We start from the raw sequence: 22,624 nt of genomic DNA, 5'->3' as shown, positions 1-22,624 counted from the left end.
TACACAGTTAAAATAATATTCCACACACATTTTGCTCTGCTTTCCAGGAGGGGAAAGTTGAATAACTGCTAGAAAGTTCCATTGGGCAACGTCTATTATCAGTGATGGCTGATTTAAGCATGGGATAGAAGTTCTGCTACTGATTATTGTCTGCCATAGGTATAGGATTTTGCTGTTGTCATTTGCTTTTTGCTTTGTTTCATATTCATTGCCTACCCTGCTACAGTGGAATTCTAAAGTCTAAGAAGTCAGACAGTTGTCCTTGTCCTTGTGACCTGATAAAGATCACCTGTTGTCCCATTGGCAATTCTGTCCCTTGAAACAAACCCAGCAGCTGGGGTGCTTGGCTCAGACAGTGTCCACCATTACAGGGCTCAGTCTCATCGCAGGATTCAGGCTGTTCTGGAAATTACACAATTGTCCACAGAGGTTATCAAGAACAGGGCTCTTTCTGGTGCCAGGGAATTCTAGAGGGGTCTTTGGAGAGCCTTGGGGACACCCTCAGAACATGAAGTTTTAAGCTAGGAAAGTGTTTCTCTTGAGTGGCCTTGGGCAAGCTTCTTCAGAGTACGAGTTTCCACATTGGTACAGTTTGAATGCTGGTAAAGGAAAGGTAAATTAATAAAGGTAAAGGAAGTATATTGCCTACACTTTAAAGATGTTTACTGCTTTATATTATTAATTATTTAGTATCAGTGACAGTCATCTATCCTCCTGATGTAAAAGACAGACTTGTCTAAGATCCCGTGGGATGTCGTACACGGAGACGTAGAAGTCTCCAGGCCACAAACCTCTGCAGTTGGAAAGTGACTGAGGAAACTACGGGAGTTTTCTCTTTTTTTGCCACCCTGCTAAAGCCGTGTCTGAGGAGGAAAGTTACAGACTCCTGAGTAGAAAGTGAACAAGGACTCCAAAGCTGTGGGTCAAATCTTGTTCCGGTTCCTAGTCCCTGCTGATGCTTTTGGAGTATAGCCCATTCTCCCTTTCTTTTGAGATCGTAATCGCATCATTTCTCCCTCCCCTTTCCTCCCTCTGAACCCTCTCATCTGCCCCTTCTTGGTCTTTTTCAAACCTTGTATTATCTTTAAAAAAGTAAAAGTATTTAATTATTTTACATCCCAGCTGCAGTTTCCCCTTTCTTCTCCCCTCCCAGCCCTTCCTCCTCCACCCTTCCTCTGTTCTTACTCCCCCTCGGTTTCTGTTAGGAAAGGGCAGGTCTCCCATGACTATCAACAAAACATAAGCCTGTGTTCTTACCTTGGTGTAAGTTCAGATCCTGAAGCTTCCTAATGAAGACCCTCTACCTGGACACAGCAAGGGCATCTTTAGGTGAATGTGTGCGATCTTTGCCTACTTGCCGCAGCAAGCATCCTCAGGGAATCTGCAAGCCCTGGTTTTGCAGTTTCTCAGGTATCACATGCCCTGATATTCTCCATGTTGGTTGAGGGGGAGCAGGTGGGATCATAATCTGTTAATTCTATGAAGAATACAGACAGATACATGAAAGAGAAGACTGTCTTTTTTAGGAGTGGGAAGGAGGCAGTACTCAGAATTGGTATAGCGGAAAATTGAATCATAAACAGATTTAAATTTTTTTTTTTAGTTTTACTTTGTGTTTTGCCTACATGTATGTCTATGTACCATGTGTGTGCTTGGTGCCCAAGGAGGTCAGAAGATTTTTTGGAACTGGAGTTGATGGTGTTTCGAGCAATCATGTGGGTGCTAGGACTTGAACCTAGGTGCTCTAAACTGCTAAATCATCTCTCAAGCCCAATAAACAGATTCTTTTTTTAAAAAAGGGGGGGGGTTATATTAAACAAAAAATAAAATAAGGGGCAAAAGTCCCTAAATATGACCATCTGCATTTACCTAAACAGAACTACATTATTAACTATGCATGTAGACTTTTAGATCTAAGAAACCCTAATTTTAAGGAAGAATTAGGATTACATTTATTTTATAAGTAAATTATATGTTTACATTAAGAGCTGAGCAAGGAGGTGTTTTTTTGGATAGTTTCAGGACAACAGAAGAAACACAGCAGAAGCCCTGCCTGCTCCACGCTTCCACCAACAGTTTAAAACTTTCATAGATGTTTGCTAAGCAAAAGGCATGTGAGAAGCAATTTTCTGGAAAATTTGACCCTTCTCATACAATGTCCGGTATCCTGAAGACAGCATGTTTAGTTGCTATCTGAGAGGTACTGCTGGGCTAGCTTCACAGATGAGCAGCCCAAGGCTCGTGGGAATTCACCTGAATCCAGGAGAAAGTGGTGTTGGGTCCACGGGAGTGGTGCAGAGATGGGGACAGACCACCAAAGTCTATTACACCAGAAGCAAACTTTATTCCAGGAAAAAAATTAAAAGTTAAAAAATTAATCTCCAAGGGGCAGAAAAAGCTTATCTGCTAGCTGAGACCACAGCCGGAGATGGACTTGTAAGGTTATGGCAATGGGCTGTTTCCAAACTCCCTTTTATAGCAAGAAGCAAGCATTAGGCATGAACAAAAGAATTTTTACAATCTTGAGGTAAAAGTCTGATACAAATTGCCTTTTTTGTTTTAAATTTCCATTAACAGGGTTTTTTGTTTTTGTTTTTTGTTTTGTTTTTGTTTTTTTAGTTCAACTAGTATTTGTATTTTAGGTCATTGTTTTCTTCTGACACTTTCTGATGGTGTTTGCCAAAGCTCTACACTCCCCTGATACTGCCAGTTTTGTGTAGCAGAGAAGGGTATGAGACAATGCACAAAAAGTCAGGTACATCCCATCATTTAAAAGTCAACTCGGCTCCCATCAATTGCTGGTCATGAGTGGTCAAGGGGGTGTCTAAAAAAAGCTGACTCCCAGTTTGCAGAGGGACTCCTAGTTCGCAGAGGGACTCCCAGTTTGCAGAGGGACGACTCCCAGTTTGCAGAGGGACGACTCCCAGTTTGCAGAGGGACTCCTCCCAGTTTGCAGAGGGACCCACAGTTTGCAGAGGGACTCCCAGTTTGCAGAGGGCCACTTCAGCCTTGCAGACAGAGCTCTGGGCTGTAAAGCAGAGTAACCCGCTGTCAAGAGTTCATCTTCAAACTGCTGAGAAAGCTCTGGCAGTCTGTTCTCGTTCTCCTAGGCTCACAGCTTTATGTCTTTATTTCTACATTCTTATTTCTGGAATCTGCATTTCTATATTCTTATTCTCGGACTCTTCAGTGGGAGGACTCAAATTTGATGCCAATTCTTGCCACTACTTATATTTGTTAATAATTGAGGAAGTCACGGTTTCATTCAGTAACACTCACAGAACGATCAGGAAAGTGAGGAGATTTGTATGTCCTCTAGGGCTCCTCTTTCAGACTGTGTTTAGGAAACAAAGCCCTTGGGGCAGGAGATGGCATTTATCTCATGAGTTAGACTGGGGCTCCTGTTAGTCCATCCTGCCAGTCCCCGTCCCCCACCTTCCATAGCTGTCTCCTGCGCGCTACCACAGATTTTCAATGGTTTCTTTTAAGCAGGATGTAGACATCTATTTACTAAACCAGTAAACTTAAGATATGGTTTCTTATGCTTTCAAAATAGGTCATAAATTCCACCCTGAAAATCCCCCACAGAACTCAAACCTTGACCTTAGAATTTTCCTACCCATGCCCAGTAGGTCATAGATCGATACTCTGAAGCATGAGAAAACTGGACTCTGTGATCATGTGAACTGTGTTAAACCTGAATATTGCAGGAAATGGATGGACCAACTGACTTGAAATATCTTTTGTTTATTTTAGCCACCTACGAAGTTGAAATTGAAGAACTCCAAAAGGTATGACTTCTCCTGTCCTTACTGGTGTGTGACTAAGTGTAGCACACTCCACAGACGTGAGTCTAGGGTACTTTCCAGCATGACGAGCGCTCATTATGTGCGGCAGGATTTTTCTAAGCTCCAGTGGTCAGCATTCTGAACCCCAAGCCTTTAGTACAGAGTTAGAAGGCGTGTACTGAGGTGGGCAGAGATGGTCTCAGTTGATTTCTGGGCCCTCATCTCATGTGGTCTGTGCCAAATGGCCTGTAGTAACCTTCTGTTTCAGAGAGAAATGTCCTTCAGAACAATAGGAATTTGTACATCTTATTCTTTCAGGAACACAGTCCTAGCCTGGTCCTGGGTGTGTGTGGGATTAGGTGCCTCCTTGGAGGTAATTAGCAACTCAGCTGGAGTCCCAAGGAGAATTGCTGCTGGCCTGGAGGCTCCTGGCTATGTCTTTGAATGTTGGTCAACAAGGACATTGCAGGACACTCGTTCAATGGGGAGAATAGAAACCCACGTCTGGAGCCCTTGTGAAGGCGAGCATACAGCAAGCGATGATGAAGTGGTATAAATGGAGTATTCCCCATGGGGACAGAAAGTTTATCGTTGTTTCTGCCACAGCAGATGTTCAGTAAATGGGGGAGAGGGCTGGACCAGTACTTCTTCAAATTACATAGAGCAACTTAGTGTGTGAGCTCTTGGTGCAGTGTCTGGCACATAGTAGGTGCTTCCTGAGCACTTTTGTGGGGTCAATTAAGGGTCTACTCCACACTCGGCAAGCAGAGTCCAATTTCATCTCTTTTGATGACTTGGCTACAGGGTTGTGTGAACACAGTTCATGTTCTTACAAGATACTGCTGGATCCATGCAGAAGGCCTGGTTACCTTACATCAGACTGGCTCAGGGCTGTTTTCTGTGGTTGCCGTCCTTTCTGACAATTACCTTGTCTGCCCCCTGCTGGCGCGTTGGTGTCTAGCACGGAGCCCTTAATTTGATCAGGAATTACATAACATTCATTCCCCAAGAATACCCTGCAAGTCAGTACCCCTGCTTCCAACTATAAATGGTGGCTCAGGGGCTCTGAGCTATTTAATAGCCAGTAATTGACATTCAAAGATATTGAAAAGGATCCATCTGACTTGTTTACTGGTGCCGATCTGCTAGAATTCTGAACGAAGACCTGCAGGCTCTCCTCTAAGGGCTGGCAGTCTGTGCTTGGCCTAAGAGGCAGCCTTTCAGATTCTTGTTTTCTATTTTCTTCAGAGTTCTTGGCTAGATTCCAAACAATTAATGACCTCAGATGTGGGGCCGGTGACTAAGGGAAAAGGAGGTCGTGCTATGTTGTGATCACTGGGGTGTAATCTTTAACAATTAAATCTCTGCCATGTAAGAGTAGAATTTTGCGTGTAGTTAGGGCACAATCCACGCAAGACTCACATACTGTCCTTTGGCACCCGCCACTGCCTGGATACCCCACGCTGTACATCCCGAAGTTCTCCTTCGGGGCATGCCTAGAACGAGATGCAGAGAAAGCTGCCCAAGCCTTCTCATGTGTGGTAACTTACACGCACTGCCCCCTCAGAAGTGTTGGTTTCTTTTCTGCCTGAGCTTCAGCCCCGCACGCAAGAGTTCATGGAACTCTCTGTGGCTGCTGTCTGCTTGTGCTGTGTCCTGAGAATGCACCTCCCACTGATCAAGTCCCCTGATGATTTACACCCAACGACAGAGCCAGTGTTGGGTGAACTCACAAAAATGACTGTTTTCCTCTTCGTTTTCAGCCTTGGAGTTTTCTCCATCCAGAACCGAAGTAAGTTTTCTCTCTAAGCGAAAGCATAGTCTAGCCACCTGTGACTCACGATTAAACTCATTTTCTTGCTATGGACTGGCTGTGTTCCCAGTGCATGAACTGGTTCTGTTTGCCTGGCAACTTGTAAGGGACCTAGTGCAAAGCAGGTTCTCAGTGACCCTGTCTGGCCTTCCTTGCTCTTGTCATCTTAGCCCATAATGCAGCAAACTCTAGTTGACAAAGCAAAGAGGAGTAACTGAAGAGCCATCCTATAGACAACTTGCGGCAATCCAAAACAGATGGGCAAAGTGTTGGGGACCAGGAGACAACATGGCAACCCCAGGGCCTCATCAGTGGAGGACTCTCAAGTACTATGACTTAGACAAAAGAGCTCTTGGATTTGTTAGCAATGTAAGATGCAAATGGCAGGTTTGGAAAAATTAGCAGGTAATAAAAAGAAGGAAACAATCAAATAAGCTGGTGGGCTGGGGGAGATTCTGAGACTCTACACCCAAACAGATTGAGGGAAGGAATAAAGAGAGATGGAATTGGAAAGGAAGAAGCATGGCGGATCACACAAGGACTTAGACTGCATCCTACATGTGTTAGAGAACTAAATGAATTTAATCATGAATTAATACTTACTCTGGTTGGAATGAGCAGACATGCAGATAAGCTGTCTGGTTGATGTAGTCCCAGATCCTCATCTTAAAGAAAGATTCACTTTTCTCGGTCATCTCATAGGATTGGGAAAATCTACCATCGACAGGTAAGACCTTACTTTTCCCTGGTATCATCCTATTTTAGCCCTAGACCTCAAGACAAAGAAAACAGCATGAAAGAAAAGGAGCCATCTGAATTCAAACCTCCAAATCCAGAGGATTGGCATTCTAACCATCCTTCTAAGGTATCAGTGTCTGAGGGCACATGGTGGAGTTCAGATATGTGTTCTTTCTTAAATACAAACCTGATGAGTGTCTTCCACTGCGTCTCTTTACAAAGCTAAGGAATAAAACCCAAACTCCTTGCCGTGTCTACAAGACCAATCATGAACCAGCCCCACCCATTTGTCTTTCGAGTCTTGTCTTCAGTCTTCCCTCTTCTATGTCTTCATTTAGCTCAGCTCTTGTCCCATCTTCCACATGACTCCTTCCGCACTCTTAGGTCACTAGCACGTCTCCAGACAGCCCGTCATTTGCTCCTTCCCGTTAGTCTGTCGGATATTCCTGTCCTCTCCTTCAATCTCCTACCTACGTTTTTTAAGATAGAGCTTGAGGGATTCTGCTTTTGGAAATTTTCCCACACTCAATCTCCCAAAGGAAAGGAGAAATCTCTCCATCCTCTGTTTCCATGGCTGAGAACACTTCCATAAGTAATGTCATATTACACCCTAATTCCTTGTTCACCATGACCTGGTCATTGCCTGACCTGCTTCCAGAGCTTTTCACACTGTCCTGCATTCAGTATTGGTCTCATAGATGAGGAAATGCGGACTTGAGAAGGACCACAAGGTAGTGGATAGAAAGACAAATGTCAGGGAAACTGGAGGGAAGGAGGGATACCCAGAAGTCCCCTTAGAGATGATGAGAACAGGGATATAGGGCTAAGTTCTCTCTCAGTGGAATACTACTAATAAGACCCATCATCAGTTATTTGAGCTACCTAGATTCTTTATTAAAGGTACCAGTGATATTTCTTCTCACATAATGCCATGATGGTTGAGATGGAAGAAAGAGCCTGACTGGGAGTTGGCACTCTCTGTACCAGGCATTCATTGGCTCTTAGAAATAAATGAAGGGTATGGTATATACTCCGATACGATGTAGGGTCTGGTAAGATGGTGCTTGACAACCTGTACTAATTATGAGTTGTTCTCACCGAGGACCACATTCTGAAGACCAGAATGCATGGGCCAGGAAGTGACTTGGCAACCATCCCCAGCACTGCTCTCCCTGTTGCATGTGTTTAGGTAGGTGCACGTGAAGGGACACCAGGAAAGGCCCAGATGGCTGGAGTCCATGAGGACAGAAGGAACGTTCTGGCTGGAAACCACGAAGCCATGACTGACATTCCTCGGAACAGGCTCTTTCCTGAGGATGTGATGCCGATAAGGCACTCCCAAGACAAGGGTGAGTTGCATTTCCTCTGAAATCTCTTCTCTACCAAATTGTTTTAAAGGGGAGCATGGCCGAGATCATAATTGATTTACAGATATATAATAGACATTCATTATGTACCTAGTAACAGGACTCTAAGAGCTGTCTTCCGCAGAGCAATGGGAAGAGCTGTAGATTTAGAGTCAAATGGCTCACGTTGAATCTGTTCAACTGTGAACTTAACCATTGGGTGGTCAGTTTGCTTTCCAGTAGTGCAGTTTCTCCATTAAAAATGAAATCTGAGCATGGGCCTCACAGGAGTCAGGAGGGCCAGTTCCGACAGCATGTCATGTGACACATGTCATGTGACAGTCTTGTTCTTCTCTTGTCTCCCTACTGACCCTGCTCCCACCATTAGCAGACGGATGTCACACAACATCACAAAGTGACTGTTGCAGCTGCATTTCCTTCCTTCACCTTAGTCAGGACCCCTGATTACAAACAAGGATTAAATCATACCTGGTTAAATCACTACTTAAAACAGGCTCACTTGGCAGGAACTCAAGGCATGCCTGGATCTGGGGACACAGATAATATCACAAGGACAACATATCCTGAGTTCTCTCTGAGGCACCTCTGTTATTCCAGGCAGAGTCGATTCCTGTAAAGTCAAGCTGGCAGCAAGCAATGATTGGGTTACAAACTATTCTCTGATAAGCCCCAAAAGAAAACCAGTAATTTAAATCTTTCCAAAGATAAAAGACATGAGTCTTACATTGTCTTTGATTGAGCCACATGCCATCACCAATTAAAACCTATGACGATCTAATTGGATTGGGCTATGTCATATTCCCACTGAGCTAGGAGTGGGTAGAGTCATTTCTACCAAACAACACACTACTTGTCTTAGCTACTTTTCTGCTGCTGTAAAAAATACCATGACCAAGACAACTTAGAGAAGAAAGAGTTAGAGGGCTTACAGTTCCAGAGGGTTAGAATTCATGACCATCATGGCAGGAAACACGACAACAGTCAGGTGGGCATGGTCCCGGAGCAGCTGAGAGCTCATGTCTTATCCATAAACATGAACCATGTGAGGATGAGTTAATTGGGAAAGACATGGGCTTTTTTTAAATTTTGGGGTCGTTTGATTACTTTATTGAGCCTCAAAGTCTCAGAACTCATACTAATAGACATGATAGAAGTAGCTATAGGTCAAGTAGGAACTAGGTCATATTTATATTAACTAAACCATGGATTACCATCAAAAGGATTCGATGTACTAATTTAAAAAACACACAAAGACACATACACAGACACTACACACACAGAGACACACACATCCAGTGCGTCAGGAAGCTTTCTGCTAGTTTTCTCTTTTTAGCCTAGGAGACAGAGCTGAACACTGTGCTCTCAAGATACTTGTCTCCTTAGTAAATTGTCAGTTCTACACACACCGGCAAGACATTGAATTGGTAAAATACATTCAATTCACTGTTTAAATCATTTGATCATCTCACCATCGTTCTAGAACAACTCTTAGGTATGCAGTAAAGTGGGACTCAGAAGAACCCATCAAGCTTTTGCTAAGAGGAGCAGTTGATATGCATAGAAAGGACAAATTTGGTTGGGGGGGCATCAGATTATGCCCTAGCATGAAAGCTTGAAGTGTACATATACACATTAATATGCTAATTGGCACTAAATTTAGGTACAGAATAATTATATTTTGAATCCGGTAAAAGTTCATTGTTTCAGTTGTTTAAGAAGTTTTGGAATGGAAGTGTTTTAGTCAACTCTATCTGCCAAGGCTCAAGCAAAAGAAGAGTCAAATGTAGCAATGGGCGCAAGAGATTTTATCTCAGAGTTAAGGTGAAGCTGGGAATTACCCTCAGGGACCTGAATGTCCTGGGCATGTGTTTTATTGCTGAGCTGTGCTTCTAGCCACTCTCTCTAAAGCTTTAAGATCGTTATCAGTCAGGACACACATCATGTTCCATTTCGTTCCAAGTAGAGCTCCCAGGCATGGGATAGAATTGGTGTGGTATTCTCATTTTCCTAATGGTCTGTTTTAGTCTCGAAATGTATGGCTGACACCACAGGAGGCTCATCTCACTTCATTCTGGGAGTCCCAAAGGGCATCATGGCCTCTGTTAATTCCCAGTCTGGTCCCTCCCCCCTTATTCTCTCCCAATCTGTGTCAAGCATGATATGAGCTTTTAAAACTTCTAAGCTCACCCCAGTGACACACCTCCTCCATCAAGGCCATACCTCCTAATCTTCCCAAATAGTTCCACCAACCAGGGACCATGTATTCAAATATATGTGCTTATATGGGACATTCTCATACCAACAGAGGTAGAAAGAAGAAGGGTTTAAGGCATCCTTGACTTCCTAGTGAGGACTTTGTCTGATGGAGGAAAATGATGCAACCATAAAAAGATAGGGTGGATAAATATATAATATCCTGTCCACAAAACAGAAAAGTTAGTCAGAGTAACGCACAAGTTGCAAGTAACTAGCTGCAAAAACCTGAAAGAACTACTCAACATAATGCTGAATGTAAGTGTGCAGCGCTAAGGAGTACAAACTGCATGGCTGCATTATACAAAGGTCAAAGGTAGACGGAATGCACCAAGAACTTGGGAGTCAGAAGAGCAGTTAGCTATGGTAGGGAACAAAGCAGGGAGCCCCCAAAGAGGCGCTCGCTCTTTGACAGTGGAGCTGCTTGCTCTGACCTGTGTGTATGAAGATGTTCAGTGTGAGACAACCCCTGGCCTGTAGTGTGGTGATGTATTCTCCTGTGTACTATGCTGTCATTAAATCTTAAAACAGAGCTAAGGATGCAGTTCAGTTGTGAGTGCTCTCCTCGCATGAACAAGACTCCAGGTTTTTGATTCACAACACTGCAGAAGAAAAAAAACAATAAAAAAGCAAAGAAGTAAAAGTAATCATGAAAGTAAAAAATATAAAGAGGTTTTAAAGGAGCATTTCAATATCAGTAAATTCTGTGCATGTTAAGCTTACTAGCTAGAGGGTGCATTCAATGTTTTCAAAATCCAAAGTATTTGAGTACTCTTTGCTTGCCCTGTATTCCTTGAGGTATGGGGATTTAGCAATGAAAGAAACAGCAAAGTTCATCCTCCTTTTCATGCACGTAGGACTGAAGACCCTATCTTCATCCTACATAAAAGTCAACTCAAAATGGATCAAAAGCCTGAATGTAATGACTAAAACCCTGAAGTCATGAGAAGAAAACATGGGGGAAACCTGAAAAAATGTAGGTATAAGCAACAACTTCCACAAAACAGTGTCAGACGCTGATGAACGAGACCGTGAACGCAGAGGCTTCTGACCCCAAAGGGAACAGCAGAACACAGACAGTCTAGAGAAGGAGGGGAGATCTTTGCCAGCTGTTACTGACCATTTATATAGAGACTATATAAAGTTCAAAACTCAACACTGATGGGAATGGGAAGTAGGGCAGCTGCTATGGAAATCAATGTGACCATCTTTCAAAAACACTAAAAATGGAACAGCCACATAACACAGCTATGCCCGGAGTGGGTGTATGAAGCTGGGGAGCTAAGTCAGCCCACCTGAATCTATCAGAGCACCACTCAAAATAGCCAAGTTATAGATTCACCTTCAGCAGGAGAATAGCTAAAGAAAATGGGACACATGCTCATGGGCATGCCCGTGAGTGCGCACGCACGCGCGCGCGCACACACACACACACACACACACACACACACACACATGCACGGATGAGTTTTATGCTATTAAGAAGAAGAAGAGGATAGGGAAAGGACTCCATTAGTAAATATCATGCCTTGGTATGCATGAAAACTCGAATTTGATCGCCATAACCCGTGTTTACACAAATAGAAACAACAAAAACAGGCATGGTGTTATGCTTTATAACTCCAGCACATGACAGGGATCAGCAAGCTCTCCGGGACTCACTGGCCAGCCCAGTGAGAAAATCTGTCTCTTAAAAACAAGGCAGACAGAGCCTGAGGAACAACCCCCGAGTCTGAGCGCTGCCTTCCCTGTACACATACATACACATGAAGAATGGAATTACTATTTGCAGGAAAATGGATGGAATTGGAAGAGGAACTGAGAAAGATAGACTCAAGGAATTAATCACGTTTTCTCTCATGTGAAAAGACACTAGCAGGAAGACGAAAGGGTCCATGCGGAGGGAGCGGGTAGGTAGACAAGATGACAGATGCCCATAAGATCAGCGTGCACACATGGCCTGCACAGAAGGCTGCAATGCAGTGCACTCTCCTGAACAACTTATCTGTAGTAATGAAGAACACCACACCCCATCGGGGTTGCTTTCTGATCCAATGAGGCAGACAAAAATAACAAAGTAACAAAAATAATAAAATATTTTTATATGAAATAAAGGCAAATAATATAAAGAAAGGAAGGAGAGGACGTTAAGGAGGTCGTGGACGTTGAATGTGTCCGTAGATGACCTCTAAGGCCTCAAGTCAATCCAGAAGGAATAGTTAATCCTACCTGTCCATGGCATTTAAAGTCACACAGAAGACATACCTCTTGACATGTCTGTGAGGGAATTTCCCAAGGGATGGAGCTCGGAAGGCTGGACCCACCTGCCTGTGGGTCTCCCCGATTCTAGGGTTCTAGACTGAATATAAACAGGAAAGAAGAGAAAGCAAGCAAAGTCACAGCAGTCAGCTCCCTTTGCTGGCTGACTGCAGGCACCATGACCAGCCACCCCAGGCCCCTGCTGCCATGACCTCCCTGCCATAGTGGATTGCGAGTCAAATGAACTCATCCTTCTGTAAACAGCTTTGGTCAGGTGCTTTGTTATAGCAATAAAAATAGCGGAGGCACAGGTGTATCTGATATAAGACTCTGAGGAGAAAGGACAGGGGAGCTAGTACTTCTGGGTCAGAGCTGATCATAGGCCCTGGAGGAACAGCAAGGTCCCTGTGACCGGAACAGGAGGGAGTAGTGAGTAGGGGAGGGCCAGCACAGGCTTTTAGGAATCCCTGCCAGAGCTTTGACCTTTGCTCTCAGTACAATTGCTTTTTTAACCATTGAGAACTTGCAACACATAAAACAGTCATGATCAGAGTTGTGTTGTAAAGAGTAGCATGGCTGAGAACAGATAGGGTATAAGCTGAGTCAGGAGATGGGTTGTTATTGTAGTGATTTAGGTGAGAAGTTGGTGGAGGGCTCTGTGGCTGGACTGTGGAGGTGACCTGGACTGACTGTAAAACCTTATTAGATGACAGGCAAGTGTTGACTAGATGTGAGATACGGAAGGAAAGAATCAAGGATGTCTCCAAAACCTGGGGCCTGAGGCACCTGAACAATAGGAAAGGTATTATTGACCTTTTTAGAGAAAGTGTAGATTTAAAGACTAAAAATTAAAAAAAAAAAGAAATCATGGGATTGGTTTGAGATCCAATATGCCTGGAATAATCAATTGGAAATGGCATGAAGGATTATGGTGGAACTGGAATTGTCTATTGAAGATACACATTTGTGGATTATGTTTCTAAGACGATTCCATAATGCTTCTCATGAGCCAATAAGAAAGATTAAGAAAAGGAAGCTCCTGGAAAGACAGCTTAGTGGTTAAGAGCACTTGGTCTCTCAGAGAATGTGGGCTTGGTTCCCAGCAACCACACGGTATGTCACAGTTATCCACAGCTCCAGTACCAGGGGACCCAACACCCTCTTCTGGCCTCCACAGACACCAGGTCCACGTGTGAGATATACACGTATGTGTAGGCAAAATGCTCAAAACCTATGAAGTATAATAAATACATTTTTAAAGAGAAAGTGAAAGTGCCCAGCTATGTGCTTAGCATCTTTTTTTTTTTTTTTCCTGAAACTATTCTACTAGCTTCCCTAGAAAAAGTAAGCCACCTTCCTCTGGGAACTGCCCCTCTTTGAAATAGTTTGAGGGTCACATACTTCTTTCAATAGGACAAAATCTTCTCATTTGGCTCATTTAATTGATACCAGTCACTTTGCTCATTGCATATTTTTAGATACACTTCGTATGATAAGTAGTTCATGTCTGAAATGAAAATAGCTCCAAGTCAGCCAGAGCCTAACTATGAAGCTACACCAGCTGATGACGAGGTGGCATTTTATGCTTATGACAAGTTTACAGCTGAGAACTCCCTGCATCTATCAGGCTGGCTACCTGTGCCAACAATCCCTATGGACTGTTCAGATACGCATGTTATCGCCTAGTTAATTCTATGCTTAATAATACATGTTGACATGTGTTCGATTAGCTTCAGAAACTTTAAGAAAGAAAAAAAAACTACCAAAGGGGACTTGAGAGATGGTTCAGAGGTTAAGAGCATTGCCTGCTCTACCATAGGTCCTGAGTTCAATTCCCAGCAACCACATGGTGGCTCACAACCATCTGTAATAGGGTCTGGTGCCCTCTTCTGGACTACAGGCATATACACAGACAGAATATTGTATACATAATAAATTTATTATAAAAAAAACAGAAAAGGCAATTTAGACAGTAGAGAAAATCTCCAGGGCTGAAGGAGTTCAACACAGAAGGTCAGAAGCAACAGGAAGAGCCATTAAGTTGGGGAAGAACTTTGGGTTGCTGGGGAATTAGTGCTCTTTGTGAATATACACTTGATCCTTACAAAGCCACATAGAAGAGGCTGTTAGTTACTGCTGCTGGTTGCTTTTACTCTTTTGGCTCTTTTATTACTCTTTTAGGGGGCTTGCCTGCCAGCTCCCAAATAAACACACAGAGGCTTTTTCTTACTTATAAATGCCAGACCTTAGCTTGGCCTGCTTCTAGAGAGCTTTTCTTGAATTATCCCATCTATCTTTTGCCCCTAGGCTTTTACCTTTATTTCTTTATACCTTTCCTTCTGATTCCATGTCTGGCTGTGTAGCTGAGTGACAGGTCCCTTCTTTTCTCACTCCTTCATCTCTCTCGCTTTCTTGCTCCTTGGTCTTTCTTGCCCCTTCCTCTATGTATTCTCTCTGTCTGACAGCCCCACCTATCTTTTCTCCTGCCTCACTATTGGCTGTTCAGCTCTTTTTTTTTAGACCAATAGGGTGTTTTAAACACGCATGTAACACAGCTTCACAGACTTAAACAAACGCAACGTAAAAAGAATGCAGCACACCTTTGCATCATGAAAACAAATGTTCCACAGCATCAACAAATGTAACACATCTTTAAATAATATTCCACAAGTTACCCCCAATTTCAGGGAGTTGTAACAGACTCTGCAAGATGAAGCGGCTTCTCCGAGGTCACGCAGACCATGTGGCTGGTTCCGTTGGCACAGTGACGAAGTGACAGGGCAGAGGAAAGTTTGCTTTGCACCAGGAGTTTGACTCCACAGTCCTTGGCTCTGCTGCTTTTAGGGCTGCCATGGGGCAGAGCATCATGGTGGTGAAGTATGTGGGGGAAGAGGTAGGTCCTGGCGGACAGGAAGCCGAGACCAAAGAAGGGGTAAGGGATAGCCTTTAAAGGGTTACCCCTGCTGACCTATTTCCTATAAGCAGGCTCCACCTCCTGAAGTTTCCAGAATGTAACAAAATGGTATCTCCATTGAAGACAGGACAGTGGACACATGAGCCCAGGGGAACACATACCCCGACTGCAGTCCCGCTTCATCACCCTTAGTCTGCCTTTTCCTGCTGTTGCTCCTCCAGGCATGGGAGCAGATGTATTTCTAACAGCTGATGACATTGCCTCAGCTTTCCTGTTTTCCTTACAGGTGGGTATGTGGAGGCTTTGGAGGTGACCAAAGAAACCCCAAGTCCAAGCACCATTAGATCAAATTCCTCTTCAGAGAAGATGTACGATGATGTGGGGTGCTCCAGAGAAGATCTGTAAGTGGGCCCTGATTTCCCAGGAGCGGGGATGTGGTGAGACTCTGGAGGTGCACTGGTTAACAGTCTGTGTGTCTTTCTTCACAGACCAAAGTGGGACTTTTCCAGCTCATTCACCTCCGACAGCGGTAAGTGCTGGTCGGCATGGCAGAGTGCTTCTGAGGCTGAGAGGCGGCCATGGGCTTTTATTTGCACACATTTTCAGAGATTGAGAACTGAACGTTGAGATGAAGGGCAGTGGTGCTGAGGCATGTTTAGAGGAGGGAGTGGTGCTCTTGTGGCAGAAGCTTCTCCACATGAAATCGCTCTCTTTGGGGTGAATTCACTGCACAAGACTGATAAAGGGTGTATGATTTTATTTAAAGTACTATCCGGGCTTCCTAGTACTTATTCATTTTTAATTAATAAGTGAAAGGGGGTAAGGGAGTGTGTGCATGAATGCACAGGTGTCCGTGAGGGCCAGCTGTGTTAGATTCCCTGGAGCTGGAGTTTCAGGCTTTTTTTATCCACTTGATGTGGGTGTGGGAACTGAACTTGGGTCCTCTGCAGAGTATGTAGCCCCAACTTCCTAGTGCTTTTAATATCAATATAGCCCAAAATAGTGATTCTCAACCTTCCTAATGCTGTGACCCTTTACTACAAGTCCTCATGTTCTGGTGACCCCCAACCATAAAATTATTTCCATAATGGTAATTTTGCTGTTATTATGAATTATAATGTAAATATCTGATACGCAGGATATTTGATAAGTGACTATGGTGAATGGGAATGACCCACAGGTTAAGGACCACTGGCCTGAAGGCTTTGGCTGGCCTCCCCTCTCTCCTATGTCTGGGTAGCTCCATCTCACACTGTGTTCAGTTTTCTCCTTAAGAGGTTTCCCCTGCCAACTCTGCCTCTGCAGTTGCCATCCGAAAGGTGTTTGCACCTTTAAAGTAATACCTGGTGATTAAGCATTCAAATATACAGACCTCTGGGGGCTATTCTCAAACCACTACAGAGGATACTTAGTTTTTGGTAGTATTTTCTAATAACTTATAAAATAGCAGGTTTTCATATCTTCTTTTTTTAAGACATCCATAATTTTGTTTACCCTTCCTTCTTTTTCCCTTTTCTTCTATCTTCTTTCCCATTTCCTGCTTAGACCTACACAGTGAGTTCCAGGATAGCCTGGGCTGAAGAGTGAGACAGTCTCTCTCTTTGTAATATCATACACACACACACACACACACACACACACACAGAGAGAGAGAGAGAGAGAGAGAGAGAGAGAGAGAGAGAGAGAGACTAATCAAATACTATTCTGGGATGGCTCCTTAAAATCCAGAAATTTGACACATAGGAATAATTTTAGAGAACATTAAATTCAATACTCACCTTTTTTTTTTTTTTTTTTTTTTTTTTTTTTTTTTTTTTTGCTTTCGAGACAGGGTTTCTCTGTAGCTTTGGTGACTGTCCCGGAACTAGCTCTTGTAGACCAGGCTGGCCTCGAACTCACAGAGATCCACCTGCCTCTGCCTCCTGAGTACTGGGATGAAAGGCGTGCGCCACCACCGCCCGGCAATACTCACCTTTTTTAGCCTTCAACTTTATTGGTAGCTTCATGAACACACTAAGACAATAACCTTCAACTTTTATTGACTTGTTATGCTTTCAAAAAACAGATATATCTACATACACATTGTGTATGTACAATGCTCACTTTTTAATGAGAGAACAGAGGTGCAGAAGCATAGAGAGAAGTTCCAGAACTCCACATACTCACTGTGTTCCAGTCAAGTTTGAAACTTTAATAGTTATACGTTGAACCCAATACCATTTCCTCTGGACTCCATTTCCATATACAACCTGCATATGTTAAGCTTACAACCTGTGTATATTAATCTTACGCTTTAGGCTGGTGCAAAGGGAGACATTCTTCAGTATCCGTGGGCTTTCCTTTGTTTCCCCAGTGTGTAGCACGCTGTCTCACGCACAGAAGATGACAGCTGTTGTGTGCTAACTGTGGGAAGGAAGAGAGGGAAAGGAATGTGTCTGTCGAGAAACCAGTTGCCCTTGGCTGAACCAGAGCCCACATGGAATCACACGCAGAAGACGTGCCCTGTTCTCGAGTCTACAGATCTCTAGAGATGCTTATGAATTTTTACCACGTGCTTATGAAAACAGGCATATATTTCAACAAAAATGACTTAACTAGAGAGAGTTGAAAGTACTTGGCAGTTCACAGTGCTTTGTTGTTTGTGTGCTCTTTGGTTTCAGAAGAAAATAGTGAAGAAATGTATGAAGACATCTACAAAACAAAGAATAATGACCAAAAGCCAGAGTGAGTTTTTTTTGTAGGTTTAAGTTGTAGGCTAATTGTGTTTCCTGTTTACCTAGTAAGCCCGGGTTTGAGGCGTAGCCCCATCTCTCACGACCATCCTTGAGGGAAGATTATGTGGAGTGGTGATAAGCTATTGAAATACTACATTGTCATTGGCAGCATATTCATCAGTGTGTGCACTCATACATCATAAGATTGAAGATTTATTGCTTTCTCCTTTGAGAAAAATGTTCATGTTCAAGAGTAAAGAGCTTTTGCTTGTTAAGAAGTGTTTGAGACAGGGGAAGCAAATAACAATAGAATTTGTCTTGACTTTATAATTGCTTTTCCAGGATCAAAGCAATAAATATAACTTAGCTTTGGTCTTTGTGAGTTAGTCAGACAGACTCCAGGATTTGGAACTTACTCACTGGTATTGCAAATGATGTTTGTTCAAATGGTCAACATTGGCCAGTCTTACCTAAAAAGAGCAAGGGAAAGCAAAGAGCATAGTCCCAGTGAGGAGTCTGGGGATTGAGGGCACAGTGATACTGGGCTGGTTATGTGGGTGAACTCCCTTTTGACTCCATCCTCCTAAGTCAAAAGGATGTTGAGAATTTCGGCATCAGCTGGCCCATCAGTACATTACCGCAGCTGTACACTCGGTTACTGGAGACAGTTAAGGACCAGAGATGGCAATTCCTGGAGCCAGCACTTCTCTGAGGTGTCTCTAGCCCCATTTGGAGTGTTTCCCCAAGTTATTTTCTCCTCAGAAAGGAAGATTTTACTTCATAATCTCTACAAAAATGAACACTATTTGTGGCAGATGAATGTTTGTACACACTATAATTACTCTCTCCATGGTTGCCTCAGATATGCCTCATATCAGGATCTCAGCAGACCTCACTCCTTATTGCTGAGGCCTTCCCTTGTCCTTCCTCAAGGGAGTCTCCTTTGGACGTGAGACTGGCGTTCTGGTCCTTGATAATCTACAGCACTCTGTCCCAATCCTCAAATGCCATGCTGTTTTATCTCCTCATTCCTCTCAGTGTAGATGGAAGGACAGCGCTGAGAAGATTGCAGCAGCTCTTTAGGAAAGAGAAGGGCATATTCAGGATGAAGAAAGCCAAGTCGAGAGAAAACGTCAGGTAAGCAGTCCCTTTAGCCTTTCTTCCTCGCTATCAGCAACACTGACTTGCAGACGGATGGTTGCTGTTTCCTATCCGAGTCTCAGCACTGGTGACAAGTGCGTCAGAGTCCACAACAATAAAGGCCCCAGCACATAACACCCTAAAAAACTCATGAGAAAAAAGTTACTGTATAGGCAAGCAAGATCCAGAATAAAAAGTCTTGTAGCCATCCTCAGCCCCTCATGTCGTAATCACGAATCATTATGTTAGTAGCTGTATCCTTTCGTGTCCTCTTGGCCACACACTCTCCAGTGGTCTTCATGTCCTCTTGGCTCCACAATCTCCGGTGATCTTACATGTGTACACATCCATGTTTACTTTGTCTCTTTTGAAAGCAGCAATCTGGGTATCATGTGGGTGGGGGGAACCTGGTCTGCTGAATGGCCGGTGTATCTTAAAATCTCGGACTTAGAGAGATCCAGTCCCCATGTAACCTCCACTATTAGTCTTAGGCTCCAAATTAACCAGCAGTGACAGAGACAGGATTTTCTTCCATTCAAGCTCACGGGACCGTGCTTCCCTCATGGGTGCAATGGAAGGGGACTGTATGATCTCTGGGGCCAGGCCTCTCTGCACGATATCAACACAGACAGGTCTAGAGGTGTACTAGAGAATACTAGAAAATAATTTGCCAAGATCACCACCTGCACTGAGGTGGACTGAAACTATTCTCCTCTAAGGTTCTTCCCAATTACAAAGCCTTGGAATTTTGTGATTTTAAGTCCAGTCGTCTGCTAGAAATAGATCTCCTGAGAGATCCGATGGACAGGAGTGTGGGCACTATATCTTAGTCAGTCTGGACAGCAGAAGAGACTATGATTTGATTTTCTGTCTCCTTTCAGGACAGAAACTCTATCCAATCATCTTACTCACCCAGCATAATGGCCTGGCTCACGGATCCTAAAAAAATACCTGTAGTTCTGAGTTTAAATTAAAGGCATCAAATAAATAGGTTTTTTCTTTTTTTCTATATTTTTCCTTTCCCTTTTCTTATCACACGTCTCTTTCCACATGACCTCTTAAGCAATGAGAGAAGAGGAAAAATAAATCTAGCTGGGCTACATGTCCTCTCCCACTGAGAAATTTGCCATCTTATGTTTCCACCGGACCTGGGTTTCTCTGGGGCCATCTTCCTTTTGCTTATAAAATACAGATGAGCTGCAGTCTGTGGAGTCCCCATGAATTAGTTCACCTGTACACTGTTCTTTCTCTTCAATCCTCACACTTGTTCAGTAGATCTGACTATATCGTAGAAGATTCCAAGGCAGCCTGAGCGTTCTCGTTAGCAAGTGGGTTACAGGCAGTCCACAGGAATGAATGCACTCATTTGGAATGGAGTAGAGCCAATCAGAACAGAGCTGCAAGGGTCTCACTTCAGTACCATCTGGACTAGGGTACCTGCCATCAGGATGGCATTTTGGATATATCTGATAATTGTGCATAACTTTGTTCCTTGACCTTTTTTGTCTTTTCTCCATTAGCAATGGATTTTCCATGTCACTGCCTGACTTAGGTAAGTAGCTTTTATTTGATGTTGTCCACTGATATTGTTGTCGTTAGGACTGGTGTGCTAGGGGGCAGCAGAAGAGCATTGGTAATCTTTCCTGCTTCCCCAGTGACAACTGGAGCTGTCAGAATATCTTAAAACAATGGCACTTCCTGCTTTGGAGAGATGAGAAACATTTTTCTGGCACTTCCATAAGCAGATGTTGCTGTCTTTATAGGAGGCTCTAGGACCCACATCTGTGTGTTGTGATTGGGATTTGTCCCCAAGACTCTATGAATCTTAGACATTCTGCATTGGTTCGCATACCTCTGGTGGATTTGATAGCCAGATTAAAACATGGTAAACTAAGTATGGACATGCTGCAGGCTGCACACTAACTGAAAAGGAATGGGTTACTGGAACACTGTTTACTATGTTGTTAAAACAACACTGTGTAAGTCACCACAATGGCTGACATAAAAGATGTCATGTATTGACACGGCCCTCGATACATGTCCAGTCCACGGGATCTGTCAACAACAGAGGGCTGTGTGCCTTTTGTTCATTTTTTAGGTTCACGGGCACTAGCAGGAAAGTTACTTCTGTTTGTAACTGTGACTTAGTGATTCAAGCATCTAGTTCAGAAATATAAGCTGCCACACCAAATAACAAAGGTTACTATAGACGTGATAAAACTGCAGCTCTCCCAGATAGTGTCATAAAAAAGTGTTAGAGGCAACTTGAAGTATGGATGCATCTTACAGATTGATTACCCCTAATCAAATCCACAAACCAAATTGCTCCAAAGTCTGAAACTTTTTTATTAGTACCATAATTGAAAAATTCTACACCTGACTTCATGTGACAGGTGTGTCTCATGGCAGGCACAGTAAACTACTGTATGAAATTACCATTGGGATATGTGTATTAAGTGTATATGGAACATTATACTAATTTCAAGATTATATTCGGCTGCTATATCCAAGATACTGTCTCTACATATCTCATTGTATGTATGCAAACACTCTAAAATCCAAACAGATTTGATGTCTTAAATTTTCTTTCCTAAAGCACCAAAATAAGTGATATTGAACTATACCCCCCCCCAAAGCTTAAAGGTATTGAGATAAATTATTAGAACTACGAGTGACTGTGGATGATTGAACATGGATCATGAGTATATCAGACTGTCCCAGACTTGTTCAGATGGCGAACCATCTGAAAATCATGGAATTCTATACTGCATGGCAGTGCGAACATTACGAGCTGGAAATGTCTCATTATGAATTCTGTATTAACGCAGACTCAGTGTAATACAGTAATATTGCAAAGGGACAATCACTTCCAACCAATACAATTTTGTATGTGTTAGGAAGGCATCAGCAAAGACATTACCATCCCCGCCCCCACTGGATATTAAGAAAAGCCCTCTCAATATGTTAGCAATGTAAATTATTTTTCAGTTCCAGAAAATGGGGACAGCTTACCATGTTAACGAAATCAAGCTGATGTCATGCACATGCAGGTTGGGCGATCAGAGAGTGCCCTGCTTTTTATTCCCTCTGTTGAGTTTCTTCCCGCCTGTCTCTGTAATCAGATAACAGGCTTGAGGGTGCATCTGGATAATCAGGTCATTGTGTATAATGTGGAAAGCTGGAGTGTATAAATCATACCTAATATATGTGTATTTTTTTTTGTCCTGTCTGTGCCCTAGGTATTGGGTCTCAGGACGTCATCATCTACGACGACGTGGATACAAGCGAGAAAGAATCAAAGTAAGACAGTTCACTTCACTGGTCATCTCTGCTTGCACCAGCCACTGCCTGGTGTTTGTTAAATACATCAGAGAGCCAGATCCTGGGAGACTGGACAGACATTTCCTAAGAGAAAACAATAAACACCCTCCCCCCCTCCCAGGCATCCCAACAGTGGTACGGAGCCAAAGACATAGGAGCTTCAGGGTGTTTTTGTTTCTAATCTTGGAGTCTGGAGACTTGGAATTGTCAACACATTTAACTACTAATCTTTTGTGTACACTGCAAAATACAGGGTAGCCCGGGCTGTTTGACAGAACCGTTCCCAAGGTCTAAGTCACTGTCACCTGTAGAAAGGA

The 22,624-nt window shown here is 43.3% G+C and overlaps 1 protein-coding gene across 2 annotated transcripts in view; it reads left to right on the top strand.

Moving 5' to 3' along the window:
• Fyb2 (FYN binding protein 2) overlaps positions 1-22,624 on the top strand; it is a 106,031-nt gene that overhangs the window by 71,234 nt on the left and 12,173 nt on the right. The window contains exons 6-15 of one of the 2 annotated variants that reach the window (XM_041652956.1): positions 3,757-3,791; positions 5,552-5,580; positions 6,367-6,466; positions 7,529-7,688; positions 15,419-15,533; positions 15,621-15,661; positions 17,793-17,856; positions 18,885-18,983; positions 20,507-20,538; positions 22,226-22,286. In XM_041652956.1, the coding sequence (XP_041508890.1) occupies positions 3,757-3,791; positions 5,552-5,580; positions 6,367-6,466; positions 7,529-7,688; positions 15,419-15,533; positions 15,621-15,661; positions 17,793-17,856; positions 18,885-18,983; positions 20,507-20,538; positions 22,226-22,286 (736 nt within the window). The remainder of the gene's footprint in view (positions 1-3,756; positions 3,792-5,551; positions 5,581-6,366; positions 6,467-7,528; positions 7,689-15,418; positions 15,534-15,620; positions 15,662-17,792; positions 17,857-18,884; positions 18,984-20,506; positions 20,539-22,225; positions 22,287-22,624) is intronic. The other variant, XM_041652957.1, reaches the window with a different exon arrangement.

This window comes from Microtus oregoni, unplaced genomic scaffold, assembly GCF_018167655.1.
Source record: "Microtus oregoni isolate MIOR12 unplaced genomic scaffold, Mior012 000005F_ref0000423, whole genome shotgun sequence".
NCBI classification, from domain to species: Eukaryota; Metazoa; Chordata; class Mammalia; order Rodentia; family Cricetidae; genus Microtus; species Microtus oregoni.
The sequence above is the reverse complement of the archived record's forward strand: the minus strand, read 5'-3'. Positions and strand labels throughout refer to the sequence as shown.